Source organism: Odocoileus virginianus, chromosome 16 (assembly GCF_023699985.2).
Source record: "Odocoileus virginianus isolate 20LAN1187 ecotype Illinois chromosome 16, Ovbor_1.2, whole genome shotgun sequence".
Taxonomy (NCBI): domain Eukaryota; kingdom Metazoa; phylum Chordata; class Mammalia; order Artiodactyla; family Cervidae; genus Odocoileus; species Odocoileus virginianus.
The window spans coordinates 17172464-17191119 of record NC_069689.1 but is presented as its reverse complement, the minus strand read 5'-3'; the positions used below and the strand labels follow the sequence as shown (position 1 = coordinate 17191119).

General features: G+C 49.3%; 1 protein-coding gene across 1 annotated transcript; it reads left to right on the top strand.

Annotated features, from left to right (window-relative positions):
* Positions 1–10203: 10203 nt before the first annotated feature.
* On the top strand, positions 10204–18398 carry LOC110140620 (serpin A3-3). Its single transcript, XM_020899144.2, has 5 exons — positions 10204–10311; positions 12151–12777; positions 15373–15643; positions 16773–16920; positions 17982–18398. The coding sequence occupies exons 2-5, from the start codon at positions 12153–12155 to the stop codon at positions 18171–18173; spliced, it is 1236 nt and encodes a 411-aa protein (XP_020754803.2). The 5' UTR covers positions 10204–10311; positions 12151–12152; the 3' UTR covers positions 18174–18398.
* Positions 18399–18656: the final 258 nt, after the last annotated feature.

Below are 18656 nucleotides of genomic sequence, written 5' to 3'. Positions count from 1 at the left end.
TCTGAGAGCTCTGTCTGTAGAGAACAAGGGTGAGAGAGAAGTGGCCATCCCCAAGGCCAGAAGCCAGCAGTGCTCCCTGCAGAGCTAAGGTGGAAGTCATGTCAGGGGACAGTAGGCAAAGGCTTTTCCTGTAAGAGGGTGGGAAGAGATTTGGAAGAGTCAGAGGAGGGTCTATTCCACCAGGAAGGATCAGGAAGGGCTTTCCGCCACATGCTGTGTAGCCCGAGATAACACAAAGGAGTGGACTCAAGTGTGATTGTATCAAGCTGAAACCCGAGACAAAACTTCTCAGAGGTCCCCTTGCTTGTGAAGGGAGATGAAATCCTCCCTTGTCCTGGGATGAACTGAGGGACCTGAGGGGTCCCAGGTGGTGCTAGCAGTAAAGAACCCGCCTGCCAATGCAGGAGATGTAAGAGATGCAGGCTTGATCCCTGGGTTGGGAAGATCCCCTGGAGAAGGGCATGCAACCCACACCAATATTCTTGCCTGGAGAATCCCATGGACACAGAAGCCTGGTGGGCTAAAGTCATGGGGATCTCAAACAGTTGGACATGACTGAAGTGACTTAGCGTGCACACACATGTGGGTTCTATAGGGACAGCTGTGTTCTATGGAACATGCTTTGTGACCTGTGGGGCTGGTGTCCCAGCTGCAGGAGTGGGTGGGGCCAGACCATGTGGGTGCTGATGGATCCAGAGGATGGAAAGGAGGCCAGGAGGTGGAGTTGGGAACTTCAAACACTAGTTTCCTGAATAATCTGTATCCTTAAAGATGTTCTGAGGACCTTTCAGAAAACAGACTGAGAGGGAGCAGGCAGGGAACAGAGCAGACAGCCCAGGGGCCAATGACTTAGGGAGCAGTGCCGGCGCTGGGACCAGCGTGTGGGCAGGAGAGATGGAGAGTGGGAAGTAGGTTCCTGGGATGAAGAAGAGGGATATCTTGCCCACACCAAAGGGGAGGCTGGAGAGGGGAGGGTGCCCCAGTTTCCTGGCTGAGCTGGGGAGATAGTGGCACCGTCCACTGAGATGGGGAGCAGAAAACAGGGGGGTGGGAGTGGGGGTTATTTAGGGCATAATTGGTGGGATAGATCCCAAGGAGAGAGGCCAAGGAGGAGCAGTGTCAAAGTCCTGATTGCCAGAAGTCTCTGAAGTATGGTGAGAGCTGCAGCATCCCAGGGAAGAGGTGGGAGGTGATCCATGTGACAGAAAACTCAGCAGGTGGAGACCACCCTGCTATGGAGAGTGGATGATCCAGAGATGATCTAGGAGAGACCAAGTTGCTTGAGGGGGCACGGGAAGTTGGAGGGGTACATGAGGGCTTGGTCAACAACACCCACATTAACCAAGAGCCCTGCAGCCTGCAGCATCTTTGCGCCCTGAAAGTGCAAGTGAAGTCCCTCCATCCTGTTGGACTCTTTGCGATCTCATTGACTGCAGCCTACCAGGCTCCTCCGTCCATGGGGATTTTCCAAGAGTACTGGAATGGGTTGCTATTCCCTTCTCCAGGGGATCTTCCCGACCCAGGAATCAAACCTGGGCCTCCTGCACTGCAGGTAGATGCTTTACCATCTGAGCAACCAGGGGAGCTCCTTTGTGCCCTGTGATCCCTGAAATCAGAAACTATTACCACCCACATGTTACTGAACCAAACGTGGGTCCACTTGCCCATGTGCAGTGAAGCCAATCTGACACCAGGTTGTAGTAAAGGAAAGTGCCGTTTATCACAGGTGCCAAGCAAGGAGTATGGGCAGTTAGTACTCAAAAGATCTGAACTCCTTGATGGCTTTCAGGGAAAAGTTTTTAAAAATAAGAGGAGGGAAGGGGACTTTGGGGGGTGTTAATCTGCTCTTGAACTTTCTTCTGATTGATTGGTGGTGAGGTAACTGGGAGTCAACATCATCAGCTTTCTGGTTCCAACTGGTCTGGGGTCTGTAGTGGGCAGCTTATAGTTAACTTCTTCCACCTGATGGGGGTTTCAGTATCTGCAAAATAGTTCAGAGGTTATGGCCCAGAATACTATCTATAGCCCTTAGGGAGGAAATAAAGGTCCTTGATTTTGTTTAATGGCTAATGTATTTTTATTTTGTCTTGCTTGACTATTTTCCTTTCCTTCTGTATTTTCTCACTTCTATGGTTCAATTTATTCTTTGGAACTCAGGGAAAGCCCCATAGGATCCTGGCCCATTCCATACATTACGTGTACCAGATCTTCCCACAGGCTGGCCCAGAGCAGAGTCAGGATGCCTCTACCTTTCCGTGGGCTGCACGCGCTGTCTCTGTGGCCAGGTTGAGAACAGGTCAGCCAGGATTGGGGCTGTGTTTCCTGGAAAGGACAAGGGCATGGGCTCTGAAACCAACTGGTCTGGTGCAAAATCCCCACTGGGCACTTACTGCCCTGCAACCATGGGAATTCGCTTCCTCTCTTTGTTCTTCAGTTTCTTCATAAAACTGAATAACCGAACCTGCCTTAGAAGGTATCTGTGAGAGCTTGAGTTCTTAAAGACTAGCTCCACTGTGGTTACATCCTCATTATGACTAGGCCTCTGTGCGGTGAAGGAGGAACAGATAATTTGTATAAAAACAGGGAAGGCAAAGGGAAACCCCGTTTATGGAAGCATCAACTGTCCAGCACACACAGTGCCGTGACGCTGGCCTGCTCTCTTTTCTAATGTTCAACTGTCCTGGTTTACTGACTTCCCCTAGCCTGAGTCAAGTGGGCAGGTGATGTGGATTTGGGTTAATCTCCTGCTGTATAATAAATGATCGTAAAAGTTCACAGTTTGGAATGACAAAATATTTATTATCTTACAGCTTCTGAGGGTCTGGAATCTGGGACGTGCTAAACTGGGTGGTTCTCGCTCTCTCTTGTGAGCTTGGGCAGAAGGGCTACAGACCTGCCCAGACCTAGAATTCCATGATCAGACTTACTCACATGGCTGTTGGCAAGAGGCCTCAGTTCTTTGCCTTTGGGTCTTTTCATAGGACTGCTTCACACATGGCTTCCCTTCAAGTCTGTGTGTGTGTGCCTGTGTGTGTGAGTGAGAGAGAACCCAAGACAGAAACAGCATCTTTTTACAACCCAAACACAGAAGTGATACCCCATCCCTTCTGCCATATTCCTTTCATTAGAACCAAATCTCAAAGTCCCAGGTGGCACTAGTGGCAAAGAACCTGCCTGCCAATTCAGGAGACCAGGGGATGTGAGAGAGGTGGGTTTGATCCCTGGTTGGGAAGATCCCCTGGAGGAGGGCATGGCAACCCACTCCAGTATTCTAGCCTAGAGAATCCCATGCACAGTGGAACCTGGCAGACTACAGTCCATAGGATCCCAAAGAGTTGGACACAACTGAAGCGACTTAGCATGCACACATGCCCACTAAGTCCACTCGAGCTCCAGGAGAAGGTAGTTAAACTCTCTCTCTTGAAGGCAGGATTATCAAAGAATTTGTGGATATACCTCTAAAATGACCAGCATATTGTAATTTCTGAATCCAGTGAAGTCACTGCCCTGGTAGAAGAGCCTTAATTAAAAATGAGTGGGTGGAATGAATGAACAATTGAATGGGTGAGAAAGGAGGGCATTTCTGTCCTGTCTGACACCGAGGAAAGAGGCTGAGGCTTGGAGAGGCTGAATTGTGGTTAAAGTTGTTAGGATGGGGGTGGCTGCTCTGATCTCAATAGTCCTTGTTACCCAGAAATTCTCAGATGTCACCTGGAGCCTGGAGAGCTGAAAGGGAAAATGATGATGCAAAGTCCAAAGTTCCCTCCTCAAAGGCAAACAAGACACAACAGGAGGAGGAATGGATGCCTAAGCATCAGGCAAATCAGAGACAGGAGTTCTCCCTGATCCTGCTGAATGCTTCTGCAGTTGCTTCCAGATCTGATTCGTGTCGGGACATGGCCAAAGGCCAGCTGAGTTGTGCTGAAGGGGATTTGCAAACGCACCTCCGGTCTATAGTCAGCATCTCCCCCGCAACTGCAAAATTAGGTCCATGCGAACATGTCCAGAGAGCGTAGGTGTCAGGCCGCAGAGATCTGCTCTCTCGATAGTTTTCCGGGGGAGAGCAGATTCCAGCATCCCCTGGCCTTTAACAGCGAAGGTGGAAACTGCTCTGCAGTTTGAGTAGCTGTCAATTCTCATTTATTCCTCCTAAGAATTCCTTAAAGAGACATAATTGATGAAAGAGGTTCAGAGAGGTAAAGTAACTGCCTTAACTCAGCTAGTAGATAGGGGCAGAGACAGTTGCCAAAGGAGCCTCACGGAGTGAGAGCCTGCCCATGATCCCTGCCAGCTTGCCTCCCACTCAGGGAGCAAACAAGGGCAACTGTTCTTTGTTTTTGCTCCTCTTATTGCAGTATAAGTCCCAATAAAGCCTTGCCAGAATTTCTCATCTGGCCTTTTATCAATTTTTACTCTTGGATTAAAGAGTCCAAGAACTCAAGTCTGTAACAGACAGGGATGGGCAGCCCTAGGGAAGCAGGAAAGCAAAATCAAGAATTAAATTCATGAAAATGAATGAACTGATAAGGATGATTATAATTTGTATGACTTTTTGGTTTAAATATTGTCTGTTTTTTTATGTTTTGTTCTTCCAGATTTAAGGGACCCTTTTCTTTCAAAGCATCTGTGACTTGCAGCAATTTGATTTTGTTTAATTGGAAAGGACCCTAATGCTGGGAGGGATTGGAGGCAGGAGGAGAAGGGGACGACAGAGGATGAGATGGCTGGATGGCATCACCAACTCAATGGACATGAGTTTGAGTAAGCTCCAGGAGTTGGTGATGGACAGGGAGGCCTGGCGTGCTGCGATTCGAGGGGTCACAAAGAGTCGGATACGACTGAGCGACTGAACTAAACTGAACTTTGTAAACAAATGTAAAACATTTATGGATTTCTCCCCACCTGAACTCTCCAGGACTCAGAAACTTTTGAAGAGTGTGCTTATTTTCATAGCAATTTAGCCATTTGCATAAATTAGAATAGGATACAACTGGAAAAACACTGAGTTATTACCAAGATTTTGTCTGGAATATCATATTCAAGAGTATGCATAAACTCAATTTTTACCAGGCAGCTTTAAGGAACTAAGATTGAGTTTATAGTGCCAAAAAACCCCAGGAAAAATAGTCTGGTACCTTGCTTACAAGGTTTCTAGCTGTCTAATTAGGTGAGTAAGGAAGGTCACTTCCTGGTAGGTACAGGAAGCTCAAGATATTTGGGGGATCTATCTCAAGAAGGGAGGGAATTCACCTAAATCTATAGGCATTGCAGGTAAAATCTGATGGTAAGTATATGGCAAGGCTTTCCTGGACTTCAGAGGCCTTTAAAAGTTAGGGGGGATCAGGATAGGGAACACATGAAAATCCATAGCTGATTCATGCCAGTGTATGGCAAAAACCACTACAATAGTGTAAAGTAATTAGCCTCCAACTAATAAAAATAAATGAAAAAAAAATAAAATTTTAATCTGGGACTCCTAGTGAAAAGTTCTAGGAAAGCAGATTCCAAAGAGCTTATGTTATCAACTGCTTTTTGTTGCACTTAGATAAATAATCAGGACAATTTTGCTGATACCAGACTTACTTTAATGAAAAAAATTAATCTTAATTTAGCAATATTTGGTGGAATGAGGGTGATTTTAGAGAGAAACATGTTTCAGTAATGTGCCTCTGTGGATAATAGATTCTAGTGCTGTTAACTGTCTTTGAGGTTTTGGTATTTACCTGTAAATTAAACTAGATCTGAATTCTAGTTTCCTCCAATATCAGGCTCTGACTCTCAAAACAACTGTTTTCAGTTTTTCCTCTAATCTTTTTGACTTAGAATCACTGAGAACTAAAACTGCCCTTTTTCTGAAGCCATACAAGCTAAGATTGGACAACTTGATATAAACCTCAGGGAAATTACCATAATAGCTCATGTATAGGCAAGCTTTATGCCAGTTGTTGTATGAGTGATTCAGAATTTATATAAACACCAAAGGCCATCATCAGAGACATTTCAAACTGCAAAAAGAGGCTTCAAAAACTTGGCATCTAGAAATCTTCTTCAACTGGCTCCCTTCTAGACTTGGTGCCTTATTATTATCAAAATTGCAGCTAGTTATACTAATCATTCTTCTAATTTGTTCTCGATCATTTTAAATTTCATAGGCTTTGTGTCTTCCATTGCTGTACTATGACAGCCTCCAAAAGAATAATGGTAGCTGACTTCTGGAGGTGATTGATTTATCCTATAAGATTCCTCCTAATGAAGATCCATGAGTTTCTCCAATAGTGAGTGCTGCCTAAGACTCACTTCCTAGATGGCTCCTCAAACGTGGCCATAAACTCTCTAAAAGCATGTCTCCTGCATGACCATCTCTTTCCCTCCTTCATAAGACATGATTTTCTGGGAGGAAGTCTTCCCAGCACCAAAGAAGTCAGTGCTAATGCCAAGCAAACAAGCAGTTGATCACCAACGCTTTTGCCAAAAAGATCTTGAACAAAAGGTGTAAATTTGACTAGAAAATCAAATGGAGTCAATATTGCTGAAAGACTTTGGCCACCTGATGCGAAGAACCAACTCACTGGAAAAGACCCTGATGCTGGGAAAGATTGAAAGCAGGAGGAGAAGGGGACAACAGAGGATGAGATGGTTGGATGGTATCACCAGCTTGATGGACATGAATTTGAGAAAGCTCTGGGAGTTGGTGATGGACAGGGAAGCCTGGCATGCTGCAGTCCATGGTGTCGCAAAGAGTCAGACATGACTGAGCAACTAAACTGAACTGATTGTTAAAAGACTCTCTAAAATGGAGTCTGGAGGGCACTTAAGAATTGTGACTAGTACACATCTCAGTCCAAATGGATTCTGAACTTTAACCAATTATTTTCTTAACATCAACATCCAGAACATCTTCCCAATCTTCAGATTCAAGATACTTACCAGATCTCTTATCCTAAAATAATTCATGACTACCTACCTACTTATTGCAATCTAAAAAATCTTGACAGCCTATCTCTTAGGGCAATCATTTCCTTTCTTGTGTCAGAGTCAGTCATAATTCTTGCCAGATAACTTTAACAGATTTATGGTTTTTGTCATTATAAGCTCCCGACCTTTCTCTTCCTTGGAACACTTTTCATTTTACCTGAATCGATATCTTTCAAACTGCAATTCCAAAGACTCTATGTTTCAGGCTTCTGTGGTTTTTTTTTAAGCACATAGTCTGCTCCCCATCAGCATCTTAGGTTACATGGCTGTGCCCCATCAACCTATAAGATGTATATGAATCACTTTGGGAGATTATCAGAAGACAGACTGTGTATTAGTAGGTCTGGTATGGGTCCCAAAAGTTTGCCTTTCTACAAGCTCTTGCAGTTTGTCCCCACGCCACCTTTGAATATGGTAATGGTGTCAAAGCTTTTTCCTCACGAGCAAGATTATCTCTTAAGACATCATCAGTATGCCATTGATTTTTTTTTTCCTTTTGTATGGTTCATAAATATTTAAGGGATCTCCTGGACACAGAGGAGAGGATATTGAAAAAGGATTCCTGGCTCAGGAGGTAAACGTTCCAATAATTCTGTAGCCTCAGTGGCCTGTAGAGAGATGTCCTGGAGGGTATTGCTTCAAACATAGGAGCTGTTAGATTCAGCAACAGTACAACTGATACTATCTTTGTTTACATCCTGCGTCGTAATTCCCTTATGTCCTGATCAGGCCCTGGTGACGCTGTGCCATGACTATCCTTGCATCATCGATGCTGTGCAAATGAAGAAAAGTCCTGTATGAATACTAGGGACCAAGCAGGCCAATAAAGTTTCTGAAAGCTCAGAGAAGAGGCTGAAAGGTGGCCAGAGGCGGCCAGAGGTGCCTGTGGCCCCGGAGTGTTAGCTTGGAACTCTAGGTGACTGGTGGCACCCAGGACTTTTTAGATCTCTACACCATCCTCCAAGTTAGTTGGAAAAAGTAGAAAACTTGTCTGCCTTTACATTGCCTGGAGGTCCAGACTAAGCCATTTCGGTCTTAAGGAAAATGATAGCTCTCCTGGAGCTAGATAATTTGAGAACACACAGGGAAAACGTTGGGACAATGTTAGTAATGATACCTAATGTCTATTCTCATTGTCTCTCAAGGTAATTATCCCCTCCCCAATTTTTAGCCTGGGCATGGCACTCAGTGTGGAATATTCGCTGCGCCAAATAGCCTCCCTCGCAGCTGCTGCTGCTGCTAAGTTGCTTCAGTCGTGTCCGACTCTGTGAGACCCCATAGACGGCAGCCCACCAGGCTCCCCTGTCCCTGGGATTCTCCAGGCAAGAACACTGGAGTGGGTTGCCATTTCCTTCTCCACCCTTGCAGCTAGGTGTGATTGTAAGACCAAACTCTGGCTGACGGAACAGAAGTGGAAATGACATAGGCAACATTTAGCACATTTCATTCAAAGAAAAAGGTGTGTTTTTCCCTTTCCCTCTGGCCCTTAACTGCAATGTGGACTCAGCAATGATCCATCTGGGAAAGGGCAAATAAACATCAGAAATGGTAGAACAAGATAGAAGGAATCTGGGTCCTGACAAAGTAGGGGCCAACATGTCAACCCCACCCAGATGGCCCCTGCATCTGGACCTACATGGGAGGGAAATAAAATGCAGTTTTATTTCATCCACTGTTTCATTGGGATTCTGTGTAGCTTAAAAATACATAACTATTCTGGAAATGTTTGGTGCCTGAAAGGATGTAAACTTTCATTTCAGGAAGGGTGGGGCCAAAATCTTCTTAGTCATATCAATGCTTTACAGTCAAGAAATATTTGCTAAGTACTTAGAGGTGGCAGCACTGTACAATCATCCCCCCAAACCCCCATCCCCACTATCAAATCCTGTCCTACTAGAGTTTACATTTAGTGCTATTTCACTTAGGGTTTGTAGAGACCTTGGTCAGGGAAATTTTGTTATCTTCATTTCAGAGGTGAGGAGATTAAGGATGAGGGATTTACAGTAAATTGCTTGTGGTCACTAGAGAAGGAAATGGCAACCCACTCCAGTATTCTTGCCTGGAGAATCCTGTGTACAGAGGAGCCTGGTGGGCTGCTGTCCATAGGGTCGCATAGAGTCAGACACGACTGAAGTGACTTAGCATGCATGCATGCATTGGAGAAGGAAACAGCAACCCACTCCAGTATTCTTGCCTGGCGAATCCCAAGGACGGAGGAGCCTGGTGGGCTGCGGTCTATGGGGTCATGCAGAGCCGGACACGACTGAAGCGACTTAGCAGCAGCAGCAGAAGCTTGAGGTCACACCTGGTGAGGAGCACTTCTTTGATTGAGGCATTCAGTCCAAAGCCAGTGGTTTCCAAACTGCTTGGTGGGACTCCTACAGGTCACAAAGGTCTGTCAAGGGTTGTCATGGATGGAGGGTTGTGCCTATGAGGGATAAAAGGGAAGGATTTTCCCATGAGCCCTAGAAAGACCTGGGATTAGCTCAAAGAGAAATCTAAGGAGACCTCAAAGCCAGAGACGAAAATCAACTAGCTATCGGGGTGAACCAGTAATGAAGCGGTAAGGACAAAGGCTGAGACGCAGCAGAACCCCAAAGACAGATGGTACCAGAGAGCAGAGGCCCCAGACCTTTGTGCTGTAAACCCTCTCAGGGCCCTCACACCTCCTCTCTGGGAAAGTCAATCTTGCTGTAGACAAAGCGCATTACCTGTTAAAACATATCTGAAATTGTGTTTGGTGATTCCGACCGCATACACACAGGCACACACATATACACAAAGAAAGGTGGCTTATAAAAGAAACACAGCACAATGCTAGTGGGGTTGCCCCAGAATGACACAATTCCAGGGGATGTTTTCCAACGTCCCTCTCTACAATCTTTGGATTTTTACATGGTCCTCAATGAGGATATCATAAACATGGGGGAAACTAACACAACCAACATTGTTTTAAAAAATCACAATAATCAGGGATATTTTTCAATCTCCTTTTTTACGTTTTCTGAATTTTCACATACTCAGCAATGAGTTTTCTTAAACAGGAGAAAATACTCTCAAGGGAAATTTTTTAAATGTATTTTCAGTTTTAACAGACAAAAAGTTAATGCTTTCTAGAATTAGGTTATTCAAATAGATTTAAGGAAACCTGTTACCGGGAATGGTCATCTGCCCATTTCCAGTCAGAGGACAGAGTCCTGTGTTGTCCCCGCCTATGTTTCACAAGCCTGGGAGGAGGTCTTTGCAGGATAAATAGGCAACAGCACCCGGGAAACTCCAGCATCTGGGCAGGCAGCGGCTCTGGAGCTACTGCCCACATCCCACTCTCTGAGACAGGTAATCCGTGATGCTCCCACACTGGGAGCCAAGAGACCCCTTTCCCAGGGTGGTTCTGGCCTCGGTCAGGGGTCTGGAATGAGGCAGGAGGGAGGTGGAGGGATGTGTCCGATACTGGGAGTGTTCTGAGTCTTCTAAAGAAGACTCTCTGGGTCTCAGTTTTCATCCTGCAAAGGGAGGGACATGCCACCAGGGTTTCTGGGGGGCATTTCTGCTTTTGAGTCTTTGGAGTTGTTGATTTGACTCAGCTGTGTTCCATCCATCTGTGCATCCACCATCAGGTCAGAGGTCCCCCGAGGGCCCTAAGGTGCGTCTCCTTGCCTGGCACAGGGCGCTGCTCTCAGAGAGCCCAGGGGACAGAATTAGTGCACCGGGTTCCTCTGGGCAGAGGCTGCAGGGTCTTCAGGGGGGTTTTCTGGGCTCCACTGTTCAAGGTGCCCAGCCAAGTGGATAGGAACTGAGTCTGTCCAGAGCCAGACAGGAACTGAACAGAGCCAGCCCTCCAATATGGCCAAATATACAGGAGCTACTCCAGATCTAATTTTGGAGGAAAATGTTTAACTCTTTTCTCAAGAAATGAAATGGTTGCATCAGCCCCAAGTTGGGGCAGTTGCTTACCTCTGTGCCCACGCTTGTTTGGGACCTTTCCCCTGGCCTCTGGACAAGACTCAGCTCAGGCTCCTCCCTTCGCATTCCTCATTCTCCCCCCCTCCCCACACCACCTCGGCAGCCCTCTTTCCTCTAAACTCTGAGATGAGAGGCAGAGGCTGCAGGGAAACAACCCTCTTTGCTGAGGTCACCAGCTTTGACCTCAGTCTCTCCTGAGGCTTCTGGGCAGTAGCTCTGTCCTCTGTCCCTAGGGAATCACAGTCTGGCTTCTAGAATCCTAGAGAGGGTGGGTAGTGGAGGAGGTGACACGTCTGGAACTCCTCTTAGGAGTCCAGCACCTTCATCCTGTATGTCACCTGAGCTATTCCACATGTTGGACGGAGGTGGGAACTGAGGATCAGAGAGGTTCAGTCACTGCTCGTCACCACACAGCACTCACAAGTGGTCCAAACGAAATCCTCGACCAGGTCCCTGAGACTCTGAGCTCACCTTTTTCTCCTCACTAGGAGGCCTTTCCAGGTTCTTGATGGAAACACCCCCCACGTGCCCACCTGGCAGGGCTGAGCAGAATGCTCTGCCCTCCTCGTTCTTTGCACCAGCCCTGCTCAGGGCAGCCAGGCTCCGGCACGGCACCCGCTGCCTGCGCGGCCTCTCTCCTGAACCCTCACTGTGAGCAGGCACCTCGACGGGAGCGCCTCCCTGAGGTCACACCCTTGTCCTCAGAGGCAGGGAGAGGTGCAGTGTCCTCTGATGAGCGCAGGGCTCCTTCCTGGGGGTACAGAGAGGGGACACGGTGGGAAAGGAGCCCGGCTTCCTAGGCCCCTCTGACGGTGTCTGCTCCCGGGACGGAGATGGGTTCTCACTGGCCAGCACCTCACACCCATCACCAGCTTCCCCACCCTGGAGCCAGGCACCCCAGGCTCCTCCCCCTCAGTCCTCCACGGCTTGCTGTGAGACCTTGGAAAATTCCCTTCCCCTCTGTGCCCAGTCTCTCCACTGGGGAAATTGGTACCAATCACAGCACTTGGTCAAAGGGCGAGGGGGAGCCCAGAGCCCCCTCATGTGTGTGGGGAGCCCAGAGCCCCCTCATGTGTGTTGGGAGCCCAGGAGGGTGCCTACCCCTGGGAGGTCACAGAGCAGCAGGGCCAAAGAGCAGAGACCACGGGGGACAGTGGGTGGGGGCTGGGATGTCATCTAATACACGGAGACTTAAGGAGCTTTGCTTTTCAGACATGAGGGCAGAGAGAATGTCTCCCTTTCTGGCTCTGGGGCTCCTGTTGGCTGGGATCTGCAGTGTCCACTGCCTCCCGGAGAATGTGATGGTGAAGGACCAACACAGAAGGGTGGATGACCACACATTAGCCTCCAGCAACACCGACTTTGCCTTCAGCCTCTACAAGAAGTTGGCTTTGGAGAACCCCAGTAAGAATGTCATCTTCTCCCCACTGAGTGTCTCCATAGCCTTGGCCTTCCTGTCTCTGGGGGCCCGTGGCTCCACCCTGACAGAGATCCTGGAAGGTCTCAAGTTCAACCTCACGGAGATCCAGGAGAAAGAGATCCACCAGGGCTTCCAGCACCTCCTGCAGACACTCAATAAACCCAGCAACCAGCTGCAGCTGAATGTGGGCAATGCCATGTTTGTGCAGGAGGACCTGGAGCTGCTGGACCAGTTCATAGAAGATGCCCGGGTGCTGTTCTCCTCTGGGGCCTTCTCGACCAACTTCAGGAATCCTGAAGCTGCCAAGAGTCTAATAAACGAGTATGTGAAGAATAAAACCCAGGGGAAAATTGAGGAGCTGTTCAAGTTCCTTTCCCCAAGAACAGAGTTGGTCTTGGTGAATTACATCTACTTTAAAGGTGGGTGCCCTGTTTGATACAGAAGGAAATGTACCTTTAGTTTTTGCTCTCAGGTCAGTCAACTGTGTTTTTAGGTATCATAGAGGGAGCTGTCATCGGTGAGGGGGTCTTGGGCACTGAGACCCTGTCCTGACTGTCTGTTCAGTTGCTCAGTCATTTCCGACTGTTTGCGACCCCATGGACTGCAGCACGCCAGGCTTGCCTATCCTCACCAACTCCCGGAGGTTGCTCAAACTCATGTCCATCAAGTCGGTGATGTCATCCAAGCATTTCATCATCTGTCATCCCCTTCTCCTCCTGCCTGCAATCTTCCCCAGCATCAGGGTATTTTTCAATGAATCAGTTCTTCACATCAGGTGGCCAAAGTATTGGAGTTTCAGCTTCAGCATCAGTCCTTCCAATGAATGTTCAGGACTGATTTCCTTTAGGATTGACCGGTTGGATCTCTTTGCAGTCCAAGGGACTCTTAGGAGTCTTCTCCAACATTTCAGTTCAAAAGCATCAGTTCTTCGGTACTCAGCCTTCTTTATAGACCAACTCTCACATCCATACATGACTACTGGAAAAACCATAGCTTTGACTAGATGTAACTTTGTCAGCAAAGTAATGTCTCTGCTTTTTAATATGCTGTCTAGATTGGTCATAGCTTTTTTTCCAAGGAGCAAGCACCTTTTAATTTCATGGCTGCAGTCACCACCTGCAGTGATTTTGGAGCCCAAGAAAAGAAAATCTGTCAGTGTTTCCATTATTACCCCATTTATTTGCCATGAAGTGATGGGACTGGATGCCATGATCTTAGTTTTTTGAAAGTTTAGTTTTAAGCCAGAATTTTCACCCTCCTCTTAACTTTCATCAAGTAGCTCTTTAGTTTTCTTCGCTTTCTGCCATAAGGGTGGTGTCATCTGTATATCTGAGGTTACTGATATTTCTCCCAGCCATCTTGATTCCAGCCTGTGCTTCATTCAGCTTGGCATTTCCCATGACATACTCTGCATAGAAGTTAAATAAGCAGGGTGAACAATATACAGCCTTAATGTACTCCTTTCCCAATTCGGAACCAGTCTGTTCTATGTCCGGTTCTAGCTGTTGCTTCTTAACGGGTCTTTGTCTATCTGGGGGTTCTCTAAATCAGAGCTGTCATTGCATCACACAAGGGCAAGGGAGCCACTAACTCTTTGTCTGAGCCATAGGGAGTCTTTTTATTCTCAAACTTGCCAGGCTGCCCGTAGGAAGGGGCTTTCCTCTCAGGTGACTCTGGAGTGGCTGGGAACCCCAGCTTCTTTTAACACATGCGGGGAAGGCCACTGCTCCGCACTCTGTGGGCTGTGTCTGACCTGAGCTCCCTCTAAGGGGACCTGGTCTCAGCGGGTGGAGGCGGCGCTGTTGGCCGCCTTCATGCTGTGACAGCCTCTGAGCAGCCTGGCCAACTCAAGGAACTTCAGTTGTGCTCCATTATAGCTATGAGGGTAGCATTGGCAACGCCAACCCCAGAGGGAAGCCTCAGGGAAGGACAATACCCGGGACAGACTCTTCCAGATTCTAGCTGGTCCAGGGCCCAGCCCCACTGGTAGAAACCCAGCACTGCAAACCTGATCCTGGAAACTCGTAAGGGGCAGCGTGAAGGCAGAAAGATTTCACACGCGGAGCCCGCGGTGCGAGAGGGACACGGAATAAAGACACAAAGCATGGTCACTGAGCGAGGGGGTGGCCAGGTGCCTAAGGGACGCCAGCTGGAGGGGACATGTGTGCCCTGAACTGGGGACTCCTGGCAGAGCCCTGGGGAGCCCTCCTGGATCTGTGTTTTTCTCTGTAAATGAAGGCGTAGATTCCCAGTTCTCTGGAAAATTGTTAATAATCCAGGCCAGATCTACTGTGATCGTTCCTTCCTTCTCGGTGCTCTCATTTCCTACCACCCTGACCTGTCCCAGGGCTCTGTCCTCCGAGGGGCACCCCCACCAGCCCAGCTTTCCCTCTGCTCCTGTCTCTAACCACGGGGACACAGGCAGGGCTGGAAGCAAAGCAGGCAGCAGGGTGGATAAATCCTCCATGAAGCCCCAGGGCACCAATTTCCCCAAGAAGCCGACCCTCTGGCACTAAGGTCTCCATCTTCCTTGGGGGACACCCACCCCCTCCTCTGCTGACCCCGCCCTGCCCTCCAGGTCCCCGTGTGGCTTCTGCTCCAGCCGGGCTCACGAGGCTGTGGGGAGGTGTGTCCTTCCTACAAAGCCAACAACCAACCCCTGGTCACTAACATGTCCCCATGAAGGACCAGGAGGTCCCATATCCCCCCAGGCCCAGTCTCATCCCCATCTCTCCCTTGTCCTCCACATTCCTGTTGACTTCGCCTTTAGCACAACTAACCCGCTTTGTTTCATATTCTGCTTCCCAATCCTGACCTGCAGGGTTCACCCCCGTCCCCTTGGACTTACCCACCTGCCCAGGTGTATGTGCACACCTAGCAGACCCTTCATAGAGGTCCAGGATATGGGGGCTGCTGGCGTGGGGAGGGTCTTCCCCGCTCAGGGACCAGGACCGAGGAGGGAGTGATTTCAGCTCTTGCACTCACAGACTCTTGACCTGTCCCCCCGCCTCCAGCCCAGTGGAAGACCCGCTTTGACCCCAAACACACTCAGCAGGCAAAGTTCCACGTGAGCGAGAACAAGACGGTGGAGGTGCCCATGATGACCCTTGGCCTGGAAACCCCTTACTTCCAGGACGAGGAGCTGGGCTGCACGCTGGTGGAGCTCACATACACCAGCAATGACAGCGCCCTCCTCATCCTCCCCGACGAGGGCAAAATGCAGGACCTGGAAGCCAAGCTGAACCCGGAGACGCTGACGAGGTGGCGAAAATCCCTGCAGCCCAGGTGACTCCCCTGGACCCGGAGCTGTGGGTTCACCTGCCTTCTCGGTCCTTCCCCCTCTTCCTGGACTCCTGACCCCTCAGCAACAAGACCTCAGGAATGGGGTGCAGGGGTGTGGGAAATTGTGGGAGAATGGCCCAAGGGATGACCTTGCCCTTTGCTGCCTGCCTGGCTCTGAGCTTGAATCCTTCTGTAAGATGATGACCTCTGAGAGGGCGGGAGCCGAAGGTTCATCTCACACTAAGAAGGGCTGAGTCATGAGGACTCGACATGACCCCCAGCACTCATGTTCTTCTCGCCATGACTCCTCCTCTTGAAGGTAGAAGGAGTGGTATTAGAATCAGGTGTGGGCCCAGGTGTGATTGGTCCTGAGGACCATATTTGCACTGTCTTTCCATTATAGTCACTCATTTATTCATTCATCCAGTCAGCACTGGTTGTATAGATTAATTGAGGACATACTATGCCTCAGGGACTAACTTAGACCCTGTGGGTAGTCAGCAAATAAAATGCTAAATTTTCTGTCCTCATGACACTCTATAATTGTGGGAGACAGACTAGAAAGAAATGTAAATTCCTCAGTACGTTGAGAGGGGAGAAATGGGGAGGTGGGGAGAGTCAAGTGCAGTAAAATGATGAAGAAAACTGTATCCGGAGGTAGTTTGTGATCGGAAATAGGGTGGCCCTTAGGTGTCAGAGACTGAGCCTTCTGGGTGTGTTGGGAAAAGCATTTCTGGCCAAGGGAATAATCAGGGCAAAGCCTGAGGCAGGAGCAAGCCTGGTGTGGCTGAGGATGAGTGAGGCCAGAGCAGGAGGGCAGAGGGGCGAGAGGGGATGCTGGCCGAGGGCAGGGTCCCCCGCCGGTGGACTCAGGCCACGTGGGGCCTTGGAGACTCCTTAACCTCCCCCTGCTCTGGTGCCTGCTAGCATGTAAGACTCCTGCAGGTTGGAATGGAAAATTAACAAAATAAGGAGATTTCGCCTGAGAGGTCTAGAAATTGAGAAAAAGAGTCCTTATTCCAGGGAGAAGGGGGGATGGTTAAGAGGAATCCTTGGAAGACCATGCTGTGAGGTGGAAAAAGGCGGACATCTTTTCAAGCAGGTGTTCAAATGTATTTTCCTATTTTCCTAGACGAATACATGAACTCTACCTGCCAAAATTTTCCATCAAAAGCGACTATGTGCTGAATAACATCCTCTCCCAGATGGGTATTAAGAAAATATTCAGCGATGCTGACTTGTCGGGAATCACAGGGACTAGTGACCTGGTAGTCTCCCAGGTGAGTCTGTAAAGTGTGGACAATTCATCCTCCTATCAGAGCGCGAAACATGGAGCCCAGGCAGATGGCAGGTCATCTGGAATTTGTAAAATAAATGCTTTCCCTGTGACTCAGTCTCCTTCCCTGGGACTCCCCAAGCCCAGGAGAGCTGGGATGCAATCATGGTGACATCAGGTCCCACCTTCCCTGAATTAAAAAATGACACAGAAGCCCGTCATTGGGAAGGTCCCAGAGTGGAAACAGCAGTGGAGCCCATGTCAGGCTCCATCTTTCACTGCCTATCGAGGGGAATGATAACATTTCTGCATCCCCCAACTTTTCATCTTTAAAGTGAGCATATAGTTCTTGGTTCCTGTTTGGTGCCTAGCAGATCAGGTAAGAGGTTATAGGTGCTAACAAAGTCTATGAAGAATCATGGTGAAAATACACTAAGAGCCCGTGAGTGGAACACCCAGTGTCCTGGTCCTGTGGTCCTAGAGGCAGAGAAGTCAGAGTGAATGGTGGGGTGGGGGGAGGGGAGAGCACCCCCACAGTCTCCCCTGCACCCCACCTGTCAGAGGACCTGGTGAAGGAGACACAGGGGCTCTGGGGCTTCGTGGTCCAGGGATGGGAAGCCAATCCTCGGCAAGGTGGCTGAGGGCTCGGGGACACGTCAGCTGGGGCGGAGAGGAGCAGAAAGCAGTGCTCGCCCATCAGTTGCTTCGACTTGGAGGGACTGTGGACAGTTGCCTGCAAGAAAAATGCCTTGACCTGGCCCCTCCCCCTGCACTAGGGGGTCTTCGGAGGCAGCACAGTCTCTGGGTTAGGAGAGTGAGTCCTGTTCTTTGCCTCTGATTATTGGGAACATCACTCACAGACCTTGCCTTCAGTTTGCATGTCTGCATATCACAACTATGCGAACAGTGGGCAGTTTGTTGGGAGGACAAATAAATAGAACAGACAGACAGCAGAGCGACAGGCCAGCCGCAGGTGGGTGAATGTCAGTCCCCTTAGAGGTGCTAGGTGAGTGCTCACCTCCACCCACTCCGTCTCTGGTGGGTACTGCTCTGGTGTCCCCACAGGTGGTCCACAGCGCTGCGCTGGACGTGGACGAGGAGGGCACAGAAGGAGCTGCTGCCACGGGAATCAGCATGGAAAGAACGTTCCTGAGAATCACTGTGCGTTTCAACAGGCCCTTCCTGATTGCCATAGTTCTCAAAGACACCCAGAGCATCATCTTTTTGGGGAAAGTCACCAACCCCAGTCAAGCCTAGAGTTCCCCTCTGAGTTGTGGGTCCCCTTCCTAAGGAGCAGGGTGCCCAGGTCCCTGGGTGCAGACTGGCCCCTGTGCACTGAAGATCCACCCTGCCTGTCCCCACCTGCTCACCTCTGGGGAGGTGACAGTGACTCTGCTCAGGGCTCTACATGCACAGGGAGTCTGTGCCCGGGTCACAAGGAGGCTCTGAAACCTCTGACAGCAATAAAGCACCTTCCTTGGACTGGCCTCTTTCCTGTGTGTCTCCACCCTGCTGCTGCCTGAGCCCTGAGGCCAACCCCCCGACCCCGACTTACCACATCTATTCAGCCCACCCCAGACTCCGAGCCCCTTCCTCTGCCCCAGCCTCACCAGCTGGCCCAGGAGCAGGCTTCGCACCTGTGACCAAGCCTGCTGGACCACAGGTCCAGGGCTGAAATGGGTCCTGCTACCTGATGCCCACTTTCAGGGGCTCTGATTCCAGGTCCAGGTTCACCCCTCC